The sequence below is a fragment of the Phlebotomus argentipes genome, unplaced genomic scaffold (assembly GCF_947086385.1).
Source record: "Phlebotomus argentipes unplaced genomic scaffold, Phlebotomus argentipes genome assembly scaffold_18, whole genome shotgun sequence".
Lineage (NCBI taxonomy): Eukaryota > Metazoa > Arthropoda > Insecta > Diptera > Psychodidae > Phlebotomus > Phlebotomus argentipes.
In genome coordinates this window covers 17,260,935-17,284,347 of record NW_026776177.1, presented here as the reverse complement: position 1 = coordinate 17,284,347, position 23,413 = coordinate 17,260,935, and the positions used below count along the sequence as shown (strand labels likewise).

At 45.2% G+C, this 23,413-nt stretch overlaps 2 protein-coding genes across 2 annotated transcripts in view; both read right to left on the bottom strand.

The window, feature by feature from the left end:
- LOC132259267 (uncharacterized) overlaps positions 1 to 6,044 on the bottom strand; it is a 63,949-nt gene extending 57,905 nt beyond the window's left edge. The window contains exons 1-2 of the mRNA XM_059756829.1: positions 5,719 to 6,044; positions 1,633 to 2,442 (exon numbers count right to left, since the gene is read on the bottom strand). Of these exons, the coding sequence (XP_059612812.1) occupies positions 1,633 to 2,432 (800 nt within the window). The 5' untranslated portion in view covers positions 2,433 to 2,442; positions 5,719 to 6,044. The remainder of the gene's footprint in view (positions 1 to 1,632; positions 2,443 to 5,718) is intronic.
- A 1,661-nt stretch (positions 6,045 to 7,705) lies between these two features.
- Positions 7,706 to 23,413, bottom strand: part of LOC132259266 (uncharacterized) — a 43,150-nt gene continuing 27,442 nt past the window's right edge. Inside the window, exons 8-21 of the mRNA XM_059756828.1 lie at positions 20,325 to 20,670; positions 17,071 to 18,467; positions 16,601 to 16,724; positions 13,528 to 13,823; positions 13,264 to 13,451; positions 12,367 to 12,964; positions 11,549 to 12,303; positions 11,199 to 11,489; positions 10,878 to 10,949; positions 10,622 to 10,753; positions 10,126 to 10,532; positions 9,680 to 10,052; positions 9,473 to 9,611; positions 7,706 to 9,412 (exon numbers count right to left, since the gene is read on the bottom strand). Of these exons, the coding sequence (XP_059612811.1) occupies positions 9,361 to 9,412; positions 9,473 to 9,611; positions 9,680 to 10,052; positions 10,126 to 10,532; positions 10,622 to 10,753; positions 10,878 to 10,949; positions 11,199 to 11,489; positions 11,549 to 12,303; positions 12,367 to 12,964; positions 13,264 to 13,451; positions 13,528 to 13,823; positions 16,601 to 16,724; positions 17,071 to 18,467; positions 20,325 to 20,670 (5,170 nt within the window). The 3' untranslated portion in view covers positions 7,706 to 9,360. The remainder of the gene's footprint in view (positions 9,413 to 9,472; positions 9,612 to 9,679; positions 10,053 to 10,125; positions 10,533 to 10,621; positions 10,754 to 10,877; positions 10,950 to 11,198; positions 11,490 to 11,548; positions 12,304 to 12,366; positions 12,965 to 13,263; positions 13,452 to 13,527; positions 13,824 to 16,600; positions 16,725 to 17,070; positions 18,468 to 20,324; positions 20,671 to 23,413) is intronic.

Here is a 23,413-nt window from a genome sequence, read left to right as displayed (position 1 = left end):
AAAGTGATCTTCTATTTGTACTGCGAGAGCATCGATTGATTTCTTTTTCCCTTGTACACCTCGCGGTGCTCGTCATTCGTATGGAGAAAAACACATAAGAGAGGGAATATCGTAAAACCCGCTGAGCAACACACCGTGGCTCCCAATAAAACCACCACGATTGCAACTATTTTGCATTTTCAATGGACTTTGGGGCAGCTTTCGTGCCATTGCCGCTCGGGCGATCGCGCTGTTTGCCAATGTTTACAGCTTGTTGAATGAAATTCAACAGTCTCCAGACTGCACGATCTTATATTGCATTATGCAAAATATCCAAAAAAAAGGTTTCTTCGTGAAAAAGTGTTGGAGAGCACACGGACGCGGTCTTTGAGGCTGTTTTGCGGTCCGAACAGGGAGAGAAACTCCATTTCTGAGCCTCTTTCAATGGGCCATTCTCGAGGCGGAGGGATTAAAAGGTGCACTCGGAGGAAAGAGTTTGGAAACTCTGACGCTTTTCACTCCTAGAATACACCCGATTTGGGCTGAGTGTATCCGCCGCGATAGGTTATTAAGGCAAATGGCGGTGGAATAATGTTAAGTAATGGTCATCGAGAGAATGCTGCCTAATCTATCTGGGAGATCTATATTTTTCTTTTCATCCAAATGAGATTTGAGCTGAAAAAAGTGGGAGATTATGAGGGAGAAGAAGTCTTCCTACAGATCACAAGATTGATCGACAAGCGGGGAGTCAAATGATGGCCAGAGAGCGTGTGTGTCTCAATAGATATTCCCTCTCTGTATGCTGGAAATTTCTCACTCGCGCTCAGTGATATTGTGAGGCGCAGAAAAAGCTCTTGAACTGGTGTGAGTGTCGGAGGCTGACGGTAAAAATTGTAATTATTTCAGCCTTGTCCGTATAGCCTGGGCTCTATAATTTATGTTGGAAATTATATAGAGATCGACACACCTTCTCAACTCGCACTGCAACACAATCGCCGAAGACAAAAATATCAAATCAAATGGAATTGAGAGTCAGGGAGATGTAAAAAGCTCATTAATCACGAGAACATTCTAACTGAATCATTTAATTGTGTCTAAAATGGTCTCTCTTCTATCGATTTCGGGCCTCTCTTGTTTGCTCAGTTGCAGTTCAATCAACCCACAATCAATCGCGAGGGCATGAAGTTTGTGCCAGCATTGCCAGGTGCAAATACACTCTTTTATCACCGACAGAGTCAATCGTGATTTGACCACGGAGGGCCATTGATTGTGCGGTTTTTCGCGTGAAAAAGTCGCGAGAAGAGTGCATTAAAGATGCCTTTTAGGTGCCCGTAAAATGCCGCCCGCTGCCACAACGTGAGTTCACTTAATTAAAAAGCCTTTATTTTGACACCGAAAACAACTCTCTGATTGTCGTTCTCTCCTTCACACGCGTCTTCATGAGCACTCCTTGGGATGCGCGCGATCCCATTTATGAAGATGAAACAGCACTTCTTCCAGTGCGACTCTGAAGATCACATCGACCCGGATAGAGATTCCACTGAGTCTACGGCGCAAAATTGACTCAAGATGAGTACTCACACCCATACAATCACGGCCCCACGGAGGTTGAGGTGAACAAAAAATTACATGGCTCTGAGATGAGTAGCTTACCTGTGGTCGCGGAGGTGATCCTGCCGCCGGAAGGCCTTGCCGCAGATGTCGCAGGAGTAGGGCCTCTCGTCCGTGTGCGTCCTCTCGTGGATCAGCAGATTGTAGGACTTGGTGAACTGGCGGTTGCAGAACTTGCAGATGAACTGCTTCTTGGGCCGCGAGGCTCTGCCTGGCGCCCTGAGGAGTCGTCGATCCAGGCCGGAGTGCAATCCTGGCGGCACTCCTGGCTGGAACAGACCGGCGCCCGTAGGTGGGAATGTGAAACTGCCCGCAGTCGTTGGCGAGGGACTCGGTCCGGCCAGGAATGCCGCTGCAGGTGGATAGAGTCCTGGCGGAGGAGCTGGACCTTGGCCGGGTGTCCCTCTGGGCATTAGCATCGCCGCAGCCGCTTCCCTGAGAGCAATTTCCTTCCTCTTGTCCGCCATCATGGCGATCAGTTCATAGCTTGATCCTCTCTTTCCCTGCGCATCCTTGGGCAGCGGCTCGGGCCCATCCAGCAGTCCAGGATACATGGACGCTCTCAGGGATCGCGAGGGGAGAACCGGCACGAAGGCCGACGTCTCCCTGTGATGATGATGCTGAGCGGCAGGACTGAGCATCCCTGTGGCCAAGTGATGCTGATAAGCGAGCTGAGCTTCGTAGTTCGACGAGCCCGGAGTGGGAGGCGGATTTCTACCCCCAGATGAGCTCCTCATGAGGGACGACGAGCTGCCACTGGAGCCAGGCGATGATTGTAGAAACTGATCCACGCGGGAGGATCGAGGACGATCCTCCACAGCCTCAGTGCCTCCCAATGGCATTTTACATCAACTGGAAAGGATTCAAGAAACATGTGAAAAAGTAATTATTTTAATTGACTGGAAATCAATTGAATTGTAGTCACAGCTTAGCGACAAAGTATGTAAAACATATCAGACGATTTGTTTTTGGTTAATATTGCGAAATTTTTTATGCTCAAATACGCACATTTGTATGCTGAAGCTAAAATATTGAGACACCTTGTGCACAGTTTTAACTAACATGCTCTACACATTTGCGTATACGAAATTCACGATAAACTTCGCCATAGGAAACTGCTTTAATAACAGCTTAATGATAACCCACCTCAATTTAAGTTAGGTCATTTTTTACTCAAGCTAGTTTGACTTTATCAGATGCATGCTTAATTGAATAATGTGGCCAACATTTCGTGCCACGCTGAAGATAGTGATCTCGATACCATAACAATATTAATATAAATTACTGCTGGGGTCTCAATTAGGTTCATTTTAATTAAACCACTGCGCGATGTCTATTGAAGCCGATATACCATTGATTTCGCAAATATCTGGGCAAAAAGGGAAGCGCAAATTTTGCAATTAAGACGCATTCGAGACGTCCAACCGCACATTTCCCGCACTGAAAGTGATCGTGAATGTGTAAAGCGTAAACTTTTTCCAGTGAAACGCACGGCAACACCTTAAACGAGCACGCAGCCATAATTTCTGGATTTATGGTGTGCATCCAGCGACAATTGAAGATAAAGTCGCACCGAATTTCTCCACACACTGCGCATATCAGTCGAAAAGTTGGTCTCTCTACTGAACAACACTCTCTGGGGGCTTCTCTCCGCCCGTTTGTCATAATGTTTATGGGCTGGTGGGAAGTATGTGGTGTGCGTATCCCAGAAGTATTTGAAGTAGATAAGAGGAGTCTTCCATGGAAGAGTGACACAGGGAGGGTTTCAACATCCATCCTGTTTATTCAGCACTCAGGCTTTGGGTGTTTTTTTTTCCCTTCATTCTCTGGTCAAGAGCAGTCTAGGAAGATTGGATGCAATCTTGTGGAGATAAATTGCCACTTGCACTGGCAATAAATGCAAACGGGAGGCCACTTGTGATCTCGCTGTGCATCCCATGACCGAACAAAGAGACAATGGGTAGATTATTAAACAGTCGCGAAATAGCTCTTTTGCATGTTACTTTTATTAACTCCCCACAGCTGCCTCTCATCTCAAGAAATGTTCCTGCATTGTTCACGAGAGTCTCTTTAGAAATTCTTTCCAGCGTCGTCTCTCTCTTCTTTTTGCCTCCTTTCTTGTGGACCCGCGCGCTGTCGCTTCGGTCACAATGCCATATAACTCCTTTTCTGCATTCAATACCATTTTCTACAGGGAGACATAAATATTCCGGAGAGACTCTGTGGCCATTGTGTAGCGGGCGGGCCGCAGGGAGTGAGTCTTTGAGACATGATTTCGTGGTTTTACACATGGTTTTTCCGTGGAAGGCCAAACTTCCTCTGTGGAATTTGCCCCCAACGAGGGGAGAACAATGCAAATGTGCTCAGCGACAAAGTAAAAGCTCTCCGATCGAGAGTAGAGAGCAGCTTCTAGATTAGAATGACGGCTAATGCCAATGGTTTGTGCTGTCTTTGGTGTTTCTGTACCGATTTTCGATCATCTTCAGCGCAAATTCAGGAACCATTTATGAGTTGAGTGTTTGTTAATCAACTGTTCTATTTATTTATCCAATTCGGACAGAATTGATCAAAATGCTCTCCAATCTGGCCGATGATCAGCGCAAGAATCTCAGCATAAATAAACTGAACTGCGCTTATCTCTGGGTTCTCCTCACTGTGCGCGATCTTTTGCCCATGTTGTGTTGACTTATCGTCCAAGAGTGTGGAGGGAGAGAAAAGTTCTCTATATGGTGCTGGGATTGTATACACGCGGTAAATATTTAATTTACATGTACCCAAAGAGTCAAATACACTGAGAACCACTCACACAGATGTCCAAATGAGGCAACGGAGATTTGCCAGCGCATTTATAAGATTTTTTTTCTGAGACAGCGAGGAAAAGATTGGGATAATTTGCCTTATTTGTTTTTCTTTCCAAGTCGCCTTTTGTAGCCTTTCTGACTACGGAAAAGTGCATGCGTGTGTGCGTGTGTACATTTTGAGCTAAAAGCAAATAATTGTGCGGTAGAAAAAAAAACCGAAAATTGATTTCTGCTGAGGACGAAAGAAAAATAATCTCCGAGAGTGACTGTTTGGAACTGGAGTTTGCCAGGCGGTCCTCTCGAGTGACCATCGTCAGACATTGCGGCATCTTTGTTTGAAATTGATTTTATAAATCATAAAAGTCGGTAAATATTAACCAGCAATCAATGGTTTTAGCGTGCTGGTGTCTCTTGAGATGTTCGTTTGAGGCGTAGAATAGAAGACGAAAAAAACGCCATCCAACATTAGAGAGAGAGGCGCGCGCGCACACGAGAAGGAAAGTAGGAGAGAAAAAAGCTCTTATGATCATAATTTTAATTGAATTATTGCGCTGACGGAGTGACGAGGAGGAGAGATAGAAGCACTTTGTGAGCGTTTTGTGGTACAAAATGCCCGAGACTCATGGGATTCTTCGGCTCTGAGTACAAAACACATTTTGAGATCCGCTGAAGAAAGAGAGATCGAGTGAGAAAAAGGTGATGAAGCGGCCAACATGGCCGACGATGAACTGTTAAGGCGAAATCTCGGGTCGAGCGAGAGAGATTTAAAAGGCCCAAGGAAGTGGAGGAGCAAATACAGCGCAGTGTGAGAAATACCGAGGCATTGTGGGGCCACTGGGAAGTCACCCACCACGCGAGGTGCAGAGGAAAGCCAGAGCAGCACCTCTAGTCTCAAACTGTTTAATTATTCATTAAAGAGCGAGAGAAGAGCGGCCGTCGCGGCACCTCTCCTTTTGCCACCATTTAATTAATTATGAAAATTCACAGCTCCACAGAAGCCCGACCAGAAGCGGCTCAACAGTGGCGGTTACAGTCATGGTTTGCTGAATCGCGCGCGCTGCGGAAATGCTCAATATATGCCGTGTTGTGCAAAAGTGCGGGCTGCAAGTGTGGGTGTCAAGCCACAGCCCGGTAGGCGAAGATAAGGTTCTGCTGAGGTAGCAGAGAAGACGGTGAATTCATTATCAATAAATTTCAATTCTGACACGCCGTTGTCGCCGCGCCACCCATTTGTCGCCCCCGCGCTCCGAATTCATAATGGCTTTTTAATGCGATCTCTCGGCATTCATCCTCGATACGATCGCAGCGTGATTAATGGACATCTTACCTGACTCTTGCCTTTTTGCCGGGCTGCCAAATTCAGTAATCCAAAAAAAATAATCCACAAAATCCGATTTAGAGAGATAAATCCCAAAAGTGACACGCACACTGATCTCACTTTTCCAGCACTGAATCCAAGCGATCACTGTTCAACATTTTTGCAAGATCTTCACGATCACCAGCACTTGAGGTCCAGGGACTCACTTGAGAATCTTCTCTGCATTGTGGCGCGCACAGCCGAACTACAGGTGCTTCCAACTTGGTATTCTCACTGAAACTGAAGATCAATCGCGCTGTGAAATCCGACTTGACTCCACGAAGGCACTGGAGAGAGATGGATATGTTGGAGTGAGCAAGAGGGAGCGAGACGAAGAGAAGCCAGTTCTGTGGCGTGGTTTTTTCTGGAGATTGTCACTCAACAGGGCCGCACTGTCTTGCGGATGAAGTGGAAAATTCACGACCGAAAAATGAAGTAGGCCATCGTCTTCGGCAGGATAGCAGTGGCTGGGCGGAGCATCCGAGTGGGCGGAGCCATCGCATATCCTTCACTTAACGCAGCAGCTTCCACTTCGACTCTGGCGCGCAACCTACGCGGCATGATGGTTGATCGGTTGGTAGTAGAAAGAAAGAGAGACTCGGTGCTACCTCAGGAAGTCATGAGGCTTGTGGTAAACAGTGGAATAAGAGTTCTTCGGCACACCAATTGTTCCACCACACGAAGAGAAGGAGGTATATAATAACAGATTTAATGAATGCGCGAGTGTGTGTCGAATTGCTATACTTCTGAGAGACACACGGTCTTCTCTATGATCGAGATCTCTCCCATCTCACACACACGGAGGCTTCGCCCTGCGACAAGAGCAACAATAAATTTAAATTTTATTCAAACACTAAACGCTTTTACCTGTTGAATCCACTGACACGCTCTCGAAAATTGTGGGTGATTTACACATTTCCCCGATGGATCTAAATTTTCATTGCATTCCCAACCTCAAGAGGTCAGACACATCTCTCAGTCGATCGGTGGAATTCCTATCTTATCTCACTTCACTAAATCCTTTCGAAAAAATGCGCTGACCTCGGACATGTCACGCCGTCAACAAGTTTTATTGTGGAGGAAGCAATAAATAGGCACAAGATGAATTTTTCGGCGCATAAATATTCATGAGGGAAATTAGAGGTGATCGTCAACGATCCTGTGCTTGCGGTGTCTTCGAGGCAAATTTTGACCATCAATTTTTTCCGCTTCTCCACAAAAATGTGCCACCAGAGTGAGAACAACTTCTGCAGAGAGGCGCAAAAAAATAAGAGGCAAATCCGGAGAACAACAGTGACCAACAGCGACCATTTAGAGTGGCCTCAGCGTTTTTGCGGCCAGAGAGGCCAAATGCATTAGATGGATGAAGCGTGGACAATAGATCTTGGCTGCAGCAACACTGACAGGATACTTTTTGCACAATGGGACGCCGAAGAATTCCGCAGCCAATAATCGCTTTTCGAGTTTTTTGCCTGTTCGCCAAGAGAATTCTCTCAACCATGTAAGTGGTTAAACTCATGAAATACGATACAATTTCACAGGAAAAAGGAGCAGATGAGGCAAAAGTGCCCCTGACGCCTCAATTTGCAGGTGAATGGAAAAAATAGCAAAATCCTCAAAAACCACAGAAGCAAAAGAGAGTGAAGCAAAGCTGGCTTCTAAATAAACACTCAATTGAGAGGAGAGAAATTTGCGCATTCACAAAATTATAGGGTTTAGAGACAAAGTCAAGGGATTATTAATTGTTGCTTCCATAAATATTTTTCAAGTGTGTAAAATTTCGTGTCCGAAACACATTCAATTTGTCTGCAATTGTTCTACGAAACATTGGGCCAAAAATCAGATATGATCACTGGCGATGAAACCAACGATAGCCTCCATCAATTCCCACAAAAACGCCGTGCTCGAGGTAATACAAAAGCCCAAAAAGTGCACAAAAGATTAGATGGAATTTGCTTAATTTAATAGGATTTATTATATTTTCTCCCTTTTTCTCAGTTTTCTTTTTTTGTTCACCTTAAATTTCAAACATATTTTTTGGCAGTGAGCGTAGTTCATCGTAGTTGAAGAGATGTCTTCTCGTTTTAACTTTATTTGCTCTCTCTCTCTCTCGTCTGACCAATAAATTTTTCATACACGACGTCTATTCTTGACATCGAGATAAGAGATGATTAAATGCTTCTCTCCATTCTGTCCCATTTGTCTTTTCACCTAATAAAAGTTCTCTACATAAAATTTAAATATTCATCAAAACGAATGTGTATTTTCTTCACACCATCACGATTTTCCTACGCGATATAACAAAAGGGGTGAATACCACCCAAAATTTACGTCTTCTCTCACTCTTTCTTTCTAAACTTCTTTGCTATGAATCTGCCACAACTATCAAGTTACATAATTAATTACCTTTTGAATCTCATCGACAGAACATTAATGTAATTGTGTGTCTTGCTTTGTCTCTTGGCGTACTAATAACACTTAGGTAGTAATACAGATATATTTCTTACACGACAACATCTTCTCCTTCAACTCTCTTTTGGGGTTATTCATTCAAGTAAGTCCTATTATTAATAATATTTCTTTGGAATATTCTTATTCTTCGGTAGATTTCTTGTATATCTTTTCTAATAATTTACGCTTTCGTTTTTATTTCTCTATATATTTAATTTTTCCTCTTTAGTCTTTGTTGTTTATTGAGCGATTTCCTCTCTCTGGTTTAATTTTAAAAATGTAATTGTGCTTTTACCGAAGGGGAATAACATAAAAACCACTTAGAAAATGATATAATTCTACACATCTTTTCACACCAACTATATTTACCAACTGACCATAAAAGCACTTCGAGTGACTTCCCGTAAATTTATTCGACTAGAACATTCACGTACAATCATAACAAATTATGTCGTAATTTCTTTTTTCTCATTAATATTTAGATGGTTTTTTATTTATCTAGCATAATTTTTGTGCTTTGATATGAAATAATGTCAACAATTTTTCATCTTGTATAAATTTTTGGACATCAATCTCGTCATTTTCCTCTGAGGTAAACATTAACAATTGAGAAAGAAAGTGTAAATGAATTTTTCAAATAATTCCTCCCTTTATTAATATTGATTTATGGTCCTTTCACCATTTATTTAGTTTATCTTTATATCATTCTTTTTATTAAAAAATATATTTTACAGTTAGAATTAAAGCTCTAACATTTAAAATATATATATATTACTCTATTTTCAGCTTCACTTCTTCTGCCTTCTCGTCTGCATTAAATTTGAATAATGGTCAGTGCTACTTTTTGTGATTTTCCTTTTCTCTCTTTCCTTGAGCATCATTCCATTTAATTGTAACAAATTAGATTTTCGCATAAGACAAAGTCACGAATTCGTATTCCCATTTTTTTCGTATGTAATTTTCCATAGAATGATGAGATATTTTCAACCATTCCCTCTGATTCACTACGTCAACATTAACGACAAATATCTAAGATTCCTCTAAAGTTATTACATTGAAATATTCTACCAACGACGCAAAAACCCAAAAATGCATCCATAGAAATCATTCTTCCCTCATTTTTGCAAAAGACGACGCGAATCACGATGAATGGTGAGTCCATTAGCCTGCCTTCATCCACCTGTCGATGGAGTACTCGAGCGCTGCAACCCATCTGCGGAGAAATGCCATTGTTATGCAACAACATCAGTTAATTTGGGCGAGAGCGGCTCACCTCTTCTTGTCCATTTCCGTTTCGGTGGAGAAATAGTAATGCCTGAGCTTGGGCTCTGGCGGTGCCACCTCGAAAGCGTACTTCTTGCCCCCGGCCGTGCTCGTCGGCTGCACACGGTAGCCCTGCAGACAGGCCATGCCTGCCAAGAGAAGCAAATTCACAGATGCCACCAAATTTCGGCGATCGGCTCGATATGCAAATACTCACCGAAGGCGCTCTTGCTGTTGCCGTCGTGGTAGAAGTACATGCAGGCGTCCTTCAGCACGCAATAGCGCTTCGACCAGGCGCGCCAGCGACTGCCCAGCTTCAGCAGATACCCAAAGCAATCGGGCCGCGGCACGCAGTTGGGTGACAGACGCAGATTGCGCGTGCTCACCTCCAGCCACGGGTCACTCTGCTGCGACGCGTGACTCATCACGGCGACCCAACGGTTGGCGGCTTCCTCACTGTCCGCGGCGAGGAAGAGTGGCGGCGCCTCGGGTCCGTCAATCCGGAAGGCGAAGGGCTTCCCAATCTCACTCCCTGAGCAGTGCTCGACGCTGTGATTGGTCAGGAGAATTGCGCCCACCGGCTGAGAGTCCTGCGAATGAATTCAATTGGCAATTCATGAAGCTCCGTTTTGCATGTCACTCAAAATCATGCATTCAGCTCACCCCGTCCGTCTTGTAGAAGTAGAGACAGTGATCTGGCCTGAGAGTGAACCACCGCCTGACCCACTTGGCAGTGTTGACACTTCCGCTGGCGTAACCGCTCTGCCTCAGGAGGTATCCTGAGTAGATCGCCGCGTTGTCCGCTCCGTTGGCCGACAGCATGCCTATTGTCCTGGCCACTTCCAGCTCCAGCGTGTCACTGCCCGCGTGCGCGATCTTCACGACCTCCGAGTGACTCTTGTCGATCACAGAAATGCCATTCACCGACAGCACAATGTCGCCAACTTCCAGGCCCGACGACTCAGCCGGCGTGTCCGGCTCGATGGCCGACACCACGACGGGCTTCGAGCCATGAATCCTGAAGCCAAACTCCCCAGAGTCGCGACACACCACCACCGTCTTATCCGTCTCTGCAAGAACACGTGCGGAGGAGATTGAGAGGGATTTTCAGTTACACAAGCCCCGAGAATTGGTGGGAAATGTATTCTTGACGAAATACCACTCATGCCTCCGGATATGATTTTATTCGCAACGCTCTGTCGTGCCCATATCATTAGCATTAGCTTGAAAATCTCCTCGAGGCGCCCCCGAATGGAGTCAGGAGAACTCGACGAGGCGATCATTGCAATATCTTGGCGGAATGATACAAATTTTGAGAAAGAGAAGAATGTTTAAAAATAAAGTACATAATACAAATCAATTGGAGTGTCTATTTATACATCATCTCAAGCTGTGAAGCATCCGGAAAAACTCACCCAACATGATTGCTGTTGACGGATTTTTCGCAATGGCAGCGAAATTGAAGAATATGAGACAAAAACACAAATTGCAAAGTCAAAATCCGATTAAAAAGACATTTCTTCGTAAAACGCGCGTGTGGTTTTTTATCTTCACAGTAACAACACGAGAGCGAATGTAATGAGTGTGAAGGCGGTGATAGACTGAAGACGCAATCCAGTGTAATACTCAAGCAATGAGGGGCACGTCATTCGTCTGTAATCGGCAGAGCCGCCTTTTAATTTTAGCCTCGAGGAGATTTTCATTGTTTTTCCGCGGGCCGCAATGAAAAGTCTCACGGTGAAGCGCATTCTGGGGAAAATCCTCACGAGACTCTCGTGACATAATTACGCTGAGGTATTTCAGCACTAGGGATAAACTGTTGGCTTTTCCGCATTCGCTCGACAGGGAAAGTGCCAAGAATGTCAACTCACCGAAGCTGTTGATGCTCTGTCGCCGGTACATTTCAACACATGATCTGCGATGAACAAGGCGATGAGTGATGGCCTGATATTTCTTCCTGAAATCCTTCTCTGATTCCGTGGAGCCTCTGCGCTCTGAGTAGTCCCGAGCCTGATCTGAGAATCTCACTGGAATGAGGCACTCAATTAAACTCAAAGACATTAAAGGCTCTTCATTCTTAACCAACCTTCCATTGAGGGTATTTCGTGGCGCCTCCAGACATCCCGATTGGCGATGCAAATCCACGTTCCTAGTCGGTAAAATCCATGATAAATGCCTTGCTCAGGATCCACTTCCCTCGGATTGAAATCATCCGAAGGCACGACACAGGGACTCGATCCAGCCGGACGCAGGACACTCTTGGGAACCTCATCCTTCCCTCGCTCCTCACTCTTGGCCCTGGTGTCCGTTCTGTTCCTGTAGTGCCGGCGATCTCCATGTCGCTCCTCTGACCGAAATCTCTTGTCTAACTTCTTGTACAGCCTCGTGTGATGCGGAGCCCTGATGCCATCGGGGGAATCCGCAAATCCCGCCGGAGGCTGCACAATCTCTGCTCGCTCATCCTCGGCGGCGCCCAGAGACTCCTGCGAATCCGCGGCGGCCGTTATGATCTCCACCTCCTTGCCGCAGTGGTGGCAGTGAACCTGGTGCTCAGACATCGCATCCGCCTCGCTGTAGAAGACAGAATCGGAGCCCGGCGAGACGGATCGGAGGGACTCAGTTGAGAGCGCCTTGAGGCGCTTCACTGGCGAGGGATCCTTGTGCTTTCGCGGCGATCCGCCAGGACTGTAAGGCTGGTGAGGCGACATCGTTGGATACTTGGACGGGCTGTGTTTGCTTGCCACATGCATGGCTGGGGTTTGTTCCGGACTTCGTATCACGGGTGTTTTGATCCTGCGAATAAGGGTGTCCTCTCCTGAAGCACTTCGGTTCCTCGGGGATCTACAAGGACAATTCCAATTGTATAAAGTTCACAAAATCAAAAATAAATCATGTTTGGCTCACCTTCTAGTCTTTGGGCGAAATCTCTTGGCTTTGCTGGGACTCGTGCCATCCAGGATGTTTAAGGCTGTTCTGTCATCAGGACTGATTTGCTTAAATGCCGCACCAGGTTTTGGATGAGGAGAGGTGAAGCTCTTCTCCACTGGAGCGTCTTTCTCAAATTCCAGCTTCAGAGCGCCTTTCTTGCGCCTTCTCTCCTCGTCATTCCAGTCGTTCCTTCGTCTCCCTCTGACCACTTTCACCTCCGCCCCATCATCGTGGGGGCTTTCGTAGTAGCCAGAACTGGAATATCTCTTCTCACTTCTCTCATCATCTGAAATAGACTCGGGCTTCGGTTTCGGCGTTGCTCCCGGTTTGGATGTTCTTGACGGTGACGTCTTTGCTCTGGTGAAATCCTTCAGGCTGTAGCTTCCCGAGGAGCTGCTGCTCACTGAGTGAGCTGGAGATAGCTTCATGGCATGAGCTGGAGTTGGGCTGAGTTTCTGCTCATCCACTGCAACAGTGTCGTCGCAGACAGCGTCACCGCGTGCCAGACTATATATGGATGAGGCGCTCTCGAAGGACGAGCCGTCCTGCACTGTCGCCGTCTGGGAGCTTTGAGCTGAAAGTTGAACGGCAAAATAAGCTACTTCGCACACAGTTCACGACGCGAATAATGGATGACAGTCACATACAGGCATGGTTTTCGTGCCAAAATATCTCACAATTAACTCAATGGTCATTCCATGAATGAAACCAATAAGACTATAAGGACGAACTGAGGGTATAATACTCCTGAGAGACAACACTAAGAACGCAACAGCGAGACCTGCACTCAATTCTATTGGCACGGTGCAGGTCTCTAAGCAACACTGACCCCACATGAGTGACACATGACATTTAACAGGGCTCTTGGCGCACCTGGAACCTGTGTGGTCGATGAAGAACTAGCTCCTGACATTTTTATACCTTGAGCGCGCTTCGAGTTGTCCGTGCAGGTGATGTAATCCTCAGTATTAGTGCTGCCTTCAGATATATCTGTGCTGGTCTTGCAAATTTCCATCTTACTGGCCAAATCAGTGCTGTGTTGCTCCGGAGATTCCTGTCTTCTGTAAGGAAGTTGTTTCAATGTGAGTGAAGGGAAAATTCAATTAGAGTCTATTGAATTTTCCTCAGTGTATTTACTTGTGAATCGTGTGCGGCGATATCTCAAATTGGAGGCTGGACTTTCGAATCTCGCGCCTCAGCGACGGCGAGAGTGTTCTCGAAGTGCGTCTTATCTCGAGTTTCGGACTCTTCTCCTCCTGTTCCATGCTGAGCGACGGTGTCACTGCTATGGAAGGTGTGGGTCCCACAACCGTCGAACTCATGCTCATCGACGAGCGCCCACCTGCCCAAGAGGCCTTCGAGAGCACCTCAATCGGTAGAGCAGAGCTCGATGTTTGTGTCATTGCTGTTGCCATCGTCACCACGACCGGAGTCTGCAAGACATCGCGGGCATTACTCGCGTGCACGACCAATAAAATTCACATGAAAATCTGAATACATTGGAAAATTTCCCAAAGTGTCACCGTGTTGGAAAATGACCCAGAAAGTTAAGTGGGCGGGAGATCATGATAAAAACTTTTACGAGTGTTTTCCCGCGTTGGCAAATAAATACAATATGAGAATACACTTGATTTGCCACCCACACCACCTCCCCTCGAATACAGGAGGAAACTTGAGCTGCGGAAAATTCTGTGTAGCACACGAAAATGTTAAAAAGTTCAGCGAAGCATTTGTGGTTGTGCCTGAATTATTAAATATATGATGGAATATTTGTCAATTGTTGGAAATTCATGAAAAGGTGAACGTAAACATTTCATGAGATCCCCAATGCCGAGGATTTACTGTCTCAGCCTTGCTGCAATCAATTTTCCCTTCTACAGCCCCATCAGCATGCAGAACATGACTTGACGGTAACCGTTTTGAAATTTTAATAAGAGCATTTGAACCATAACCGCACGGCAAATGAACCTCCGCAGCCAGAGACACTTTTCTCATTCTTGGAGCCAAGCATAAATATAAACCTGCCCCGACTGTTTGCACATGAGATAATACGAAATGCGGGAGAAGTGTATGCGGAGCGGATCACGGAGCAATGATGCAAGCAAAGGATTGACGCACGGTTGAATTTTCTTCACGGCGATAAGCCATAAAGATGGAAACGTCCCGAGTGGAGGCGAAGGGATGTAATTGATTTACAAAGTAAAGGAGGAATGAAGTTAATTAATTGGGAAGAGAATGAGGGCCTTCGTGCAGAATGCACTCTGCAAAATGAATTTCGACGCATCGTATTGAGGATGTTTGAAGAAATTAAGATGAAACCAGCGAGAAAGTTCTGATTAAAGATGAAACGTGAGTATTAAAGTGGATGGACGATTTGCAGGAAAAACCTATCGATATAAAGCATGATATCAGCTGACTGGTCTCATTTTTATGCCTGCAAGGGGGAAATATTATATGGTGAGATGTGGAAGTATTTGGAAGTGTTTCATTTTTTCGAAGTGGTTCGTCCAAAAGTTACTTTCAAAAGAAATTAGCGCAATACATGAATGTTTCTTACACTATTTTCTTTAATAAAAATTCTAATTCCTTGTCTAGGTTATGTAATTAACTTTAAGCGTTTTAGGAATAATTAAGTGATTAAATAACATTAGAAAACACCAATTGATGCACTTTATTAGAGAAATCTGATGAAGATTATAAGTATTCAATATTTAACTCATACTTATTATGCTAATAATCTCTAATATACTATTTTAGGATACAAAATTGTCTTTTTAAAGAGCTATTTGATTGATTTTCTAATTGATTAATAACTGCACTTTAGACTTTGTCCGGATTTTCTATTAAAATACAATCTTCCCTTAGAATATAATCTTCCCTAATGAATCGGGGCTAAAGGGAACGATATACACACAAATTCTCATCCTGCCTCAGCAATCTCCATAAAATTATCACCTCTTACTCATGTTGCGTGCAATTTCAGTGGCTTTGCGTAGCCATTGCGATTGATTTGCAATTCAGTGGAGTGTATCGCTACTTGACTAATGATCACCCCTCGAGGGTGAGTGCGGGAAAAGAAATGAGCCGGAGAGCTCCATGTGGAACACCTTTGAGGCGTGACTTGCGTAGAAACTACGGGAATGCCATGAATAAAATCTCCTGCTCTCATCAATGGTCAATCGATTGGGGTGATCGAGAGTGGGTGGATTCCGCTGTATAAATTTGCAGAAAATGTACGTCCGTGAAAGCGGCGCTGCGGGTAGAAGGGCGCTCTGGGAGGATGTCCTGTTTCAGCCCACGAGGAAGCTGGGTTTGGGCGGCGCACTCGTGAGATTGAATATCACATTATAGGGCAAGGAGACCGTGCTTGGCTCTCGTTGCGCTCTTTAGACCAAGTCTAGACAATTTCCGGACTATATGTACACGCTATACTCAATTTTATTATATGTGGCACTAACAACGTCACCCCATTATGATTAAGGTGGTGTGAAAGGAAAATTGTGGGCAGCTACATTGTCGTGGTGCCTCATGAAAATGTTAATGACAGTGAAATTTAAATGGCCCAAAGGGCTTTCAATTCTCCAATCTTTTGAGTTATCGTGCAACATTTCGTGTCCTGTGTGTCACACTTTTGCGCCTAATAACAGGGCCATGCGAAGCCTAATTTGTTCCGCAAATTGACTTCAAAGGTCTAATTAGTGCTTGTGTGCCTTCAGAAATGCTCCATGCCTCAATAAGCCATTAATTTGGGCATGAGAGTGGCACGGATGCAAAGTCAAAGTTTAATTTCTTCAAATTCCCAGTCAAATTTGCATACAACAACACAAAGTCATGGCCAAAAAGATGCCCATAAACCAACAACTTTCCCTCAATTCTGTCTGATGTGGTTACGGCCAGGCTCTGCTCTTGCCAATTTTTTTTTTCACCATTTATTAAAATTGCTGTGTATATACTATGTAAGCTCTTTGTCTGCGGTCTTCTATCCTATCATTATTCTACTGTGCCAGAGCGTCCTCTTTTCCGCCACAATGCGGAAACTCTCGCAGTGCAAACTTTCCCCATTCCTCAATTCCTTAAAGTCGAGTCTCGTATTATTCTATCTACTTTTGAACCTTTTGAAATATCACAAAAAAAGTGTGCCACACTTGCGGCAGGGCGGAAAAACACTCGGACATTGTCAAAGGAATGCGTCTGTGGGGAGAAATCTAACCTGGTCCGTCTCCTGTTCCAGATCCAGTGCCTCAGTGTCCATGGAGCTCCTCTGCTGGTGCTGCAGAATCAAGTTTTTCCGCCGAGAAGTTGGAGTCAGCAGAGACGGTCCGGAGTCCGACGGGCTGGAAAACAAACAAGAGATGAGATTTTCCTCAAAGGATGCCTGTTGGCGTTATCTTGTGTAGCGCAGACAACTATGAAACTTGCACTTATTGCATCATAAGTTGGCGCGGAAAGTTTGCAGCGCACGAAAAGAGAACTTTTAATTGTGTTACACCGTGATCACAAGAGAATTAATAATTGAGAAATGATGAATCACACATCTCAGTTGAATGGATTCATTGCATAATTATTCTAGAACAGCTAACAATCTCTTTGATTATTGTAAGACAGAAATTAGTTAGTCAGCAAATTATCACTAGGCGAAGAAGGCTCTGTGAGACGCTCAGCTCTTTAAGATCCACTTACCTTTGCTCATTGGTCAGCACTGTGATCTGAGACTCATTCCAGATGCCATCAGAATGATCTCTCGACGTCAGATCCGCCGCAATGGAGTCTGAAGATGGAAAAGTCGAGTGTCCATGGACAGAAAGTTCATCCGGACAAGGTGAAGGTGGAGTGGATTTTGCAGTTCCCATTCCTGACAATCCAGCTTCCTGAATTGACGGATCTTCGAGACTGATGGATCGCTTCCTGAATGACTCTTTAGTGTATCTGAGGGTCTTCTCAGCGTGGGGAATGGTCAGTAGGTTTTGCTTATTGCAGATCCCCTCATCCTTGATGGGTGAGGATCGGTATTGATATTGCTCTTTGAGGTTCTCCCTCTCCAGCTGAGTATTCAGATCCTCATCGCTTGCTGACATTGCTGCCAGTGCCTCCATATTGCTCTCCCTTCGCTTCTCAAACAGGATCTCTCCTTCGGACAGGGTTTTCTGCAGGCGCTTCTTCCTGGCCATAGGACTAGATATTGGCGAAATGTTGGGCTTGAAATCTATAAAGATCTCCTTCTCTTCCCGGTCAGTTCTGGAGTCGCTCTCAGATTCGCACGTCGAGCAGGCTTCTTCTGACGTTATCGGCTGCTTCGTTGGGGCTTTTCTGGATAGTGAGTGAATTTCCGGCGAGATGACGTGATGTGAGGCTCTCCTGAGTTGCATGTGCGTTTCTTGAACTGGAGTGTACGACGACATCCGACGAGAAAGACGCTCGGATGGGGCGTTGGATTCTGTTGAGCTGTCCCTGGCCATTGAGCTCCTCCTGCCTTTGAGGATGCTCTCCGGGATAACACCGCTTCCACCATTCAGCAGCTCCGTGCTGCCAATCGTGACATGACCGCACGGATGGTGCTGATGCTCTCTCCGGGGCAGAGTGCTGGTGCGCTCCTCTCCTCTGTGGTGAATGCACGTTCTTCTGGGCAGACTGTGAGTCTCGTAGTCCCACTGCTGGTGGACAGGCTCCAGCTGTGCCTGCCTCGCCACCGCTGGCTCGAAAGCCATCGAGATGCTGTCCTGAGACGCCTTGGACGTCACCGCGCTGTCCTGAGAGTGATTCCTGGAGTGCGTGAAGATGTTCTCGGAGGAGAACATGTCACTCCTCGACGTCTCAATCTGACTCAGACGCGACGATGTCCTCGAGTGCATGTCTTGGAAGTGGCCTGTTGGCGTGGTGAGACTGAAAGGCGATCTGGGCGGCTCCTCTGATTGCGTCCGATGCAGCGGCTCGTGATCCCCAGGCGACTGCGGCACTTCCAGAGGTGACGTGGGTGATACTCCCACCCCCAGCCTCGTTGCCGCTTCAGACAGGCTCTTCGTCAGCTTCGTCCGGCCGTTCATGCCATTCGTCTGCGCTCCCTGAGACACCATTCGCACCTGGCAAATAGACGCACAACGCGGTGTTAGATTTATCGATGCTCTTTCACTGTTTGCACGGGAGATGGTCAGAATGGGAGATAAAAAAGAAACAAACGACGCTGGCTGAATAAAATCGAATGTTCGTTTAACCACCCACCGCACCAGTTTTGGGGGTGAAACGAGCCAATAGACATCTGTTCCCGCAAAATTCAAGTTTATGCGCCACCACAGTGGACTCGTTATGTCCCAAGGGGGTGTTTTTGGGGGAATCTGCTACAGTGTGTGACTATGGACCCCATTAAATTCCACTGAACATAACTTCCACCGAACTATCATTTGATTAAAGTCTTTACCATTGGATTCCACTTTGTTTTTTACACCCTTGCCAAATAGTTATGCCGCTGTCGGGGACAAAAAGTAATACACACTGACCCCTAAGTGGATTACTCGTAGTGTCAAGTCCGGAGATAAATTATTCAGTGCGCATAAATTTCCGGAGCGACAGAGGGACAGAGTTAAAATTTGCAATATTCCCGAAAATTATATGATAATAGCAAGGAAAATAATTACAGTCCCTTTGGGAGAATGAAGCCATTAGAGTCGTCTACATAATTAAATTTATATCTCTCAAGGCCCAAAATACACTTCAACACTATCTTCCATTAGCCCATCAAAGTGTGACACAGAAAAATCAATATCTCACCCCGACGCTCGTCTATGCGGTGTCTCACAGCGGCCATAAGGAGGCTCTTCTGTACTACTTTGTGTGGGAGCAAAACTACAAACTTTCCATACATAGTGTGTAATTACTGGGGGCTTAGTGACGGCATGAATGGCTGGAAGTGTGCTATAAAGCTCCTTCAAATTAGGATTATGTCCCGCTCTTGTGGCACACAACAATTACCATGGGATGTGTCAAGAGGAATTTCTTTCCGGTCTGTGATTACACCAGGAAAAAGTATACTAAGACAATTCCAGGCCTGCAGATAAACTCTGCCCTACATCTTCGCCTTCGCCTCGCCGGGATTAAAAATTCATTTTATTCAGGTTAAACTGCGACATAAATTTCCGGAGAAATATAATTTCCGTTCTCCCCCCTCCTCTTCCCATCCGAAAAACCGACAGACGAATGAGGAGACAATGCTACATCGAAGCGTCTATTAGCATAATCTAGGGCTGGGGCGGCATGTACATCAGGATAGCAAATAAAGGCTCTGTGCGCTAGATTCGAGATGGCTCGCAAAGTAATCCTGGGTAATCAGTGAGAGACATTGCTTTACTATAAAATTCATGAAAAGCAACAAGGTCGAGGCTCAGGCAGCAAACAGAGTCTCTCTGTGGCTTTGCGCCGAGAATGGTGGCTGGTTTGGGGTTGTGGAGATGCTCAAATGAGCCATAATGTCACCGGGTAAGACTTTGATGTTTACATTGCGTAATTATTCTTGATTTTTCAGGTCACACGAGCTTCATAGGATGATTAAAAACTGGGCATGTAGAATTAATGGTTCTGCAGAAGACTTGAATTTCGTACAAAAATCCAGGAAATGTTCCATTTTTCGAATTTATGTGCGACTTAAAGCCCTCATATTAACGACTTATTTAAAGTTGACGCTTCTCTATTCAGAATTACGGCAGAACACTGAATTTGGAGTGCAAACTCCTTCAAAACTTTGGACTTTTACCCATCACCCTGACATGAATCTTAAATAAGGGGCAATGAAATGGTAGTTAGAAGTAACGAAAGTTCCTACTTCTGACCCTACGGTCATCAAGCATATTGCGAGTGTCTTGGCAAGTTGAAGTCAGATTGTTTGCGAGTTTAATTCACTGGGAGGTGGGAATGTGCTAATCCGCAGGGAGACAGGATTTACTTACTCGGTGAATTGTTCGCGGACTGAGAGATAAATGGTGTGGCGGCAGTGGTTTCTTGCCGAGGCAAACCTCCGTCTGGGTGGCTTGCGTCTTCATTGCGCCCCTCTTGATTTTTTCCACCACGACAATCTCCTGCGGGGGCGGCGGCTGGGGCTGCGGCGGCGGCTGCAGGATGAGGTGCGTGGGCGGCAGCTGCTGAGCAGACAGCGTGATGGTGGGCTTCTTGCCCCCGATCAGGCGCTCCTGGCTGCGGGTCGCCGTGCTGCCCATCCGGGACAGCGGCCTCATGCCCATGGCCTCGTCGAAGGAGGTGAGGGTGTGTGATCGGGCGAAGCTCACATGTTTCGTCCTGGAAGATGTGCAGCAAATTTATACTTCAAAGTCCCCGAACTCAGCGTCTCAAGTCAGGGTATAAATTATGCGGTGTGCTCGGCGGCGGAGGAGAACATCCATTTTACATGGCATGTGCTTATGCTTCCCGTCGACACTTCATCTAGCCTCCTCCCCAGGCCCAACACATTCATCTTCCTCAACGAGAATCATTCCCGCCCGTAACAATACCTTAATCATACCCCGAATTTGCTCAATCTATGCGAACACCAGAGGATGTTGTTCACGCCAGAATTCCGCTGCACAGCGTGTGGGCCTAATGTGATTGGCCCCCGCACAGGAGACACCGCACACAACGCAACTTTTTCGCCATGGCACAATAATAATTGTTATAACATATTTTCGGTGGCATCGCACGCCCACTCCCACTGCAATTTGCGATGACGTGCGAATTGCTCGTGCTCTAATGTGACACCATACATTTTAATAAGGTTACATAGACGCTCTAAACCCATCAGCAACGTGTCAGCGGGTGGCTGACGCGGGGTTCGACAGGAGAAAGGGTTCGCGTGTCAGTTAATCTGGAAAATTGGTCGGATAGAATGGCTCAAATCGCAAGGCGATGAATTTTCCTGACACTTTTCGTCTGTCCCAGCATGACTTGAGGAAGCCGACGACGCAATTATGCTCAAATATAGACACAATGGCTCGAGATGATCTCTCGACAGCTTCAGCGTCGGGGCTGGTAATTGGCGAATTTATCCTGAATTTTTTATTTGGGCTGTGCTATCGTTATGTGTGGTTTCATGTGAATTTGCATAACTAATTAATTATTACTCATTTGTGTGTAATACTACATTACATACGCAATGATTATGCAATGAAATTTCCATATCACAAAATCACCTTAATCAGATTATAAATGCGCTATGAAAGTCACAATTAACGGATTTACAATACTCTAAATATCCATGAGAGACGCTCAAATGTAATTACTTTTAGCAACTATTTGTGGTGTAGTTTTGAAATTATATTCCCTGTTGAAGGAGAATTTTGTTTGAACAGCTTTAATGAAATGTTTAGGCGAATGTTCACATCAGCAGAGAATGAACAGCATATTTAATAAAGTATAATTAAAAATTCATTTCGATATTTTTCAGTTGCGAAAAACTGAATCAATTTCATTTCTAGCACTGAGATAACTATAATTAAAATGATTCGTTCAGAAAAATCTCTATATGATAGAGTCTGTTTTTGCGCGAATGAAAAGCTCATTGCAATATTGCAAGTGTAAATAAAAGAGAGTTTGAATTTCTTTCCAATTCTTTCTTAGCCAGTAATTGCATTTGAAATACCCACCAAAACGTCTACTAGATCTTCTACCTATTCAAATAAAATGTTTCAGTTTATTTCTCTATGAAAACGCAAAGTACCCTTCTTTGCATATTACCTACTGATAATTCTACTTATGCAAATATCGCGTTTTCCAATTTGCAAATGAAATGGCCAACATTTTCAATGCTAGAATTAAGACTCTTTACATAACTAAGTCACTTCATTAATATTCAGAGGGATTGCCCAGACCTCCAAGAACGCCCTGTAATTAGTTTGTAGCTAAGAAGAGCATTCTCCTCTCGTCTCTCATTAGACAGCGCGAATTTTGCCCTTTGCTTGAGTGGAAAAACTCCCCAGTTACTGATTGGGGCAAATCCATCCGAAAATTCCGTGAGAAGAAAAGCTGGGGCGAACCTCCACTCCAGATTCACTTCAGTGCGTCTCAATGGAAGTGTCGGGGGCGGGGAGAAAATCGATATTGGGACTGGCGTTTGCTCCAGAAATGAAGATGGGACTGTGCATCGCAGCATTTTTCCACACTGACTTTAGTGTCTTCTAAAGTGCGGCGGGATGATCGATGCCTCACTTTGCTGTATTCTGGGCTCTCACGCCGAATTTCCTCCCTGGAATGGAAGCTAGTGACGCTGAAGATTGAGTTTAGTTGCCTCGCATTATCCACCCCGCCCACGTGATTTGGAGCAATTTGAAATTAAACCATTCCGACACCATCATCAATCACATCTCTAATGGGTTAGTCAACTCTTTGGTGGGTCGCAGGGTGGGGAATTAGGGCGAATTACTTTGATAATCTCCCAGTTGCCGTCTTGCGGTTAAATTCTCACATCAACATACAATACGAGTGTGATGTATTGGCAGGAAACCATTGGGGAATTCGAGACGATGGGCTTCGTCTCTCCGACCCTTTTTCCTTTACAATTTTCAATTATAACTTTAGCGGAACACTCGAAGAATCACAAAAAGGCGGAAGAGACCATTGAAGAAAATGCCTTGCACAATTTCTATAAATAAATTTTCCAATTTAACATTTCATTTTCTCCATTTCCACCCAATGATCACCCAGCCAGTGCGCGCTGTATTTCTCAAGTGTACTTTTTTTCATCTTCACGCCAGGACAAGAAAAAGGGAAATAAATAGCTAATAAAGTCGTTTCCATTAAATCAATAAAATTGCCGACGGTATGAAGAAAATTTGCTTTTTTCACTCTCCTGATTCACCACAATGGAGATGGAAAAAAGGGCAGATCCTTGCCGTGTAGATGTTAGACATGAGGCGATACAATGGGAGGGACTTTTATTGGATGCCTTAGGTTTGGTGGTTGTGAATGATTTCGGCTTCAGTCGAATTGAGAGGATTGCGATTGTCTGACGAAAATCAATTGTACCAGTAAGATGACTTCCTACCTTTGG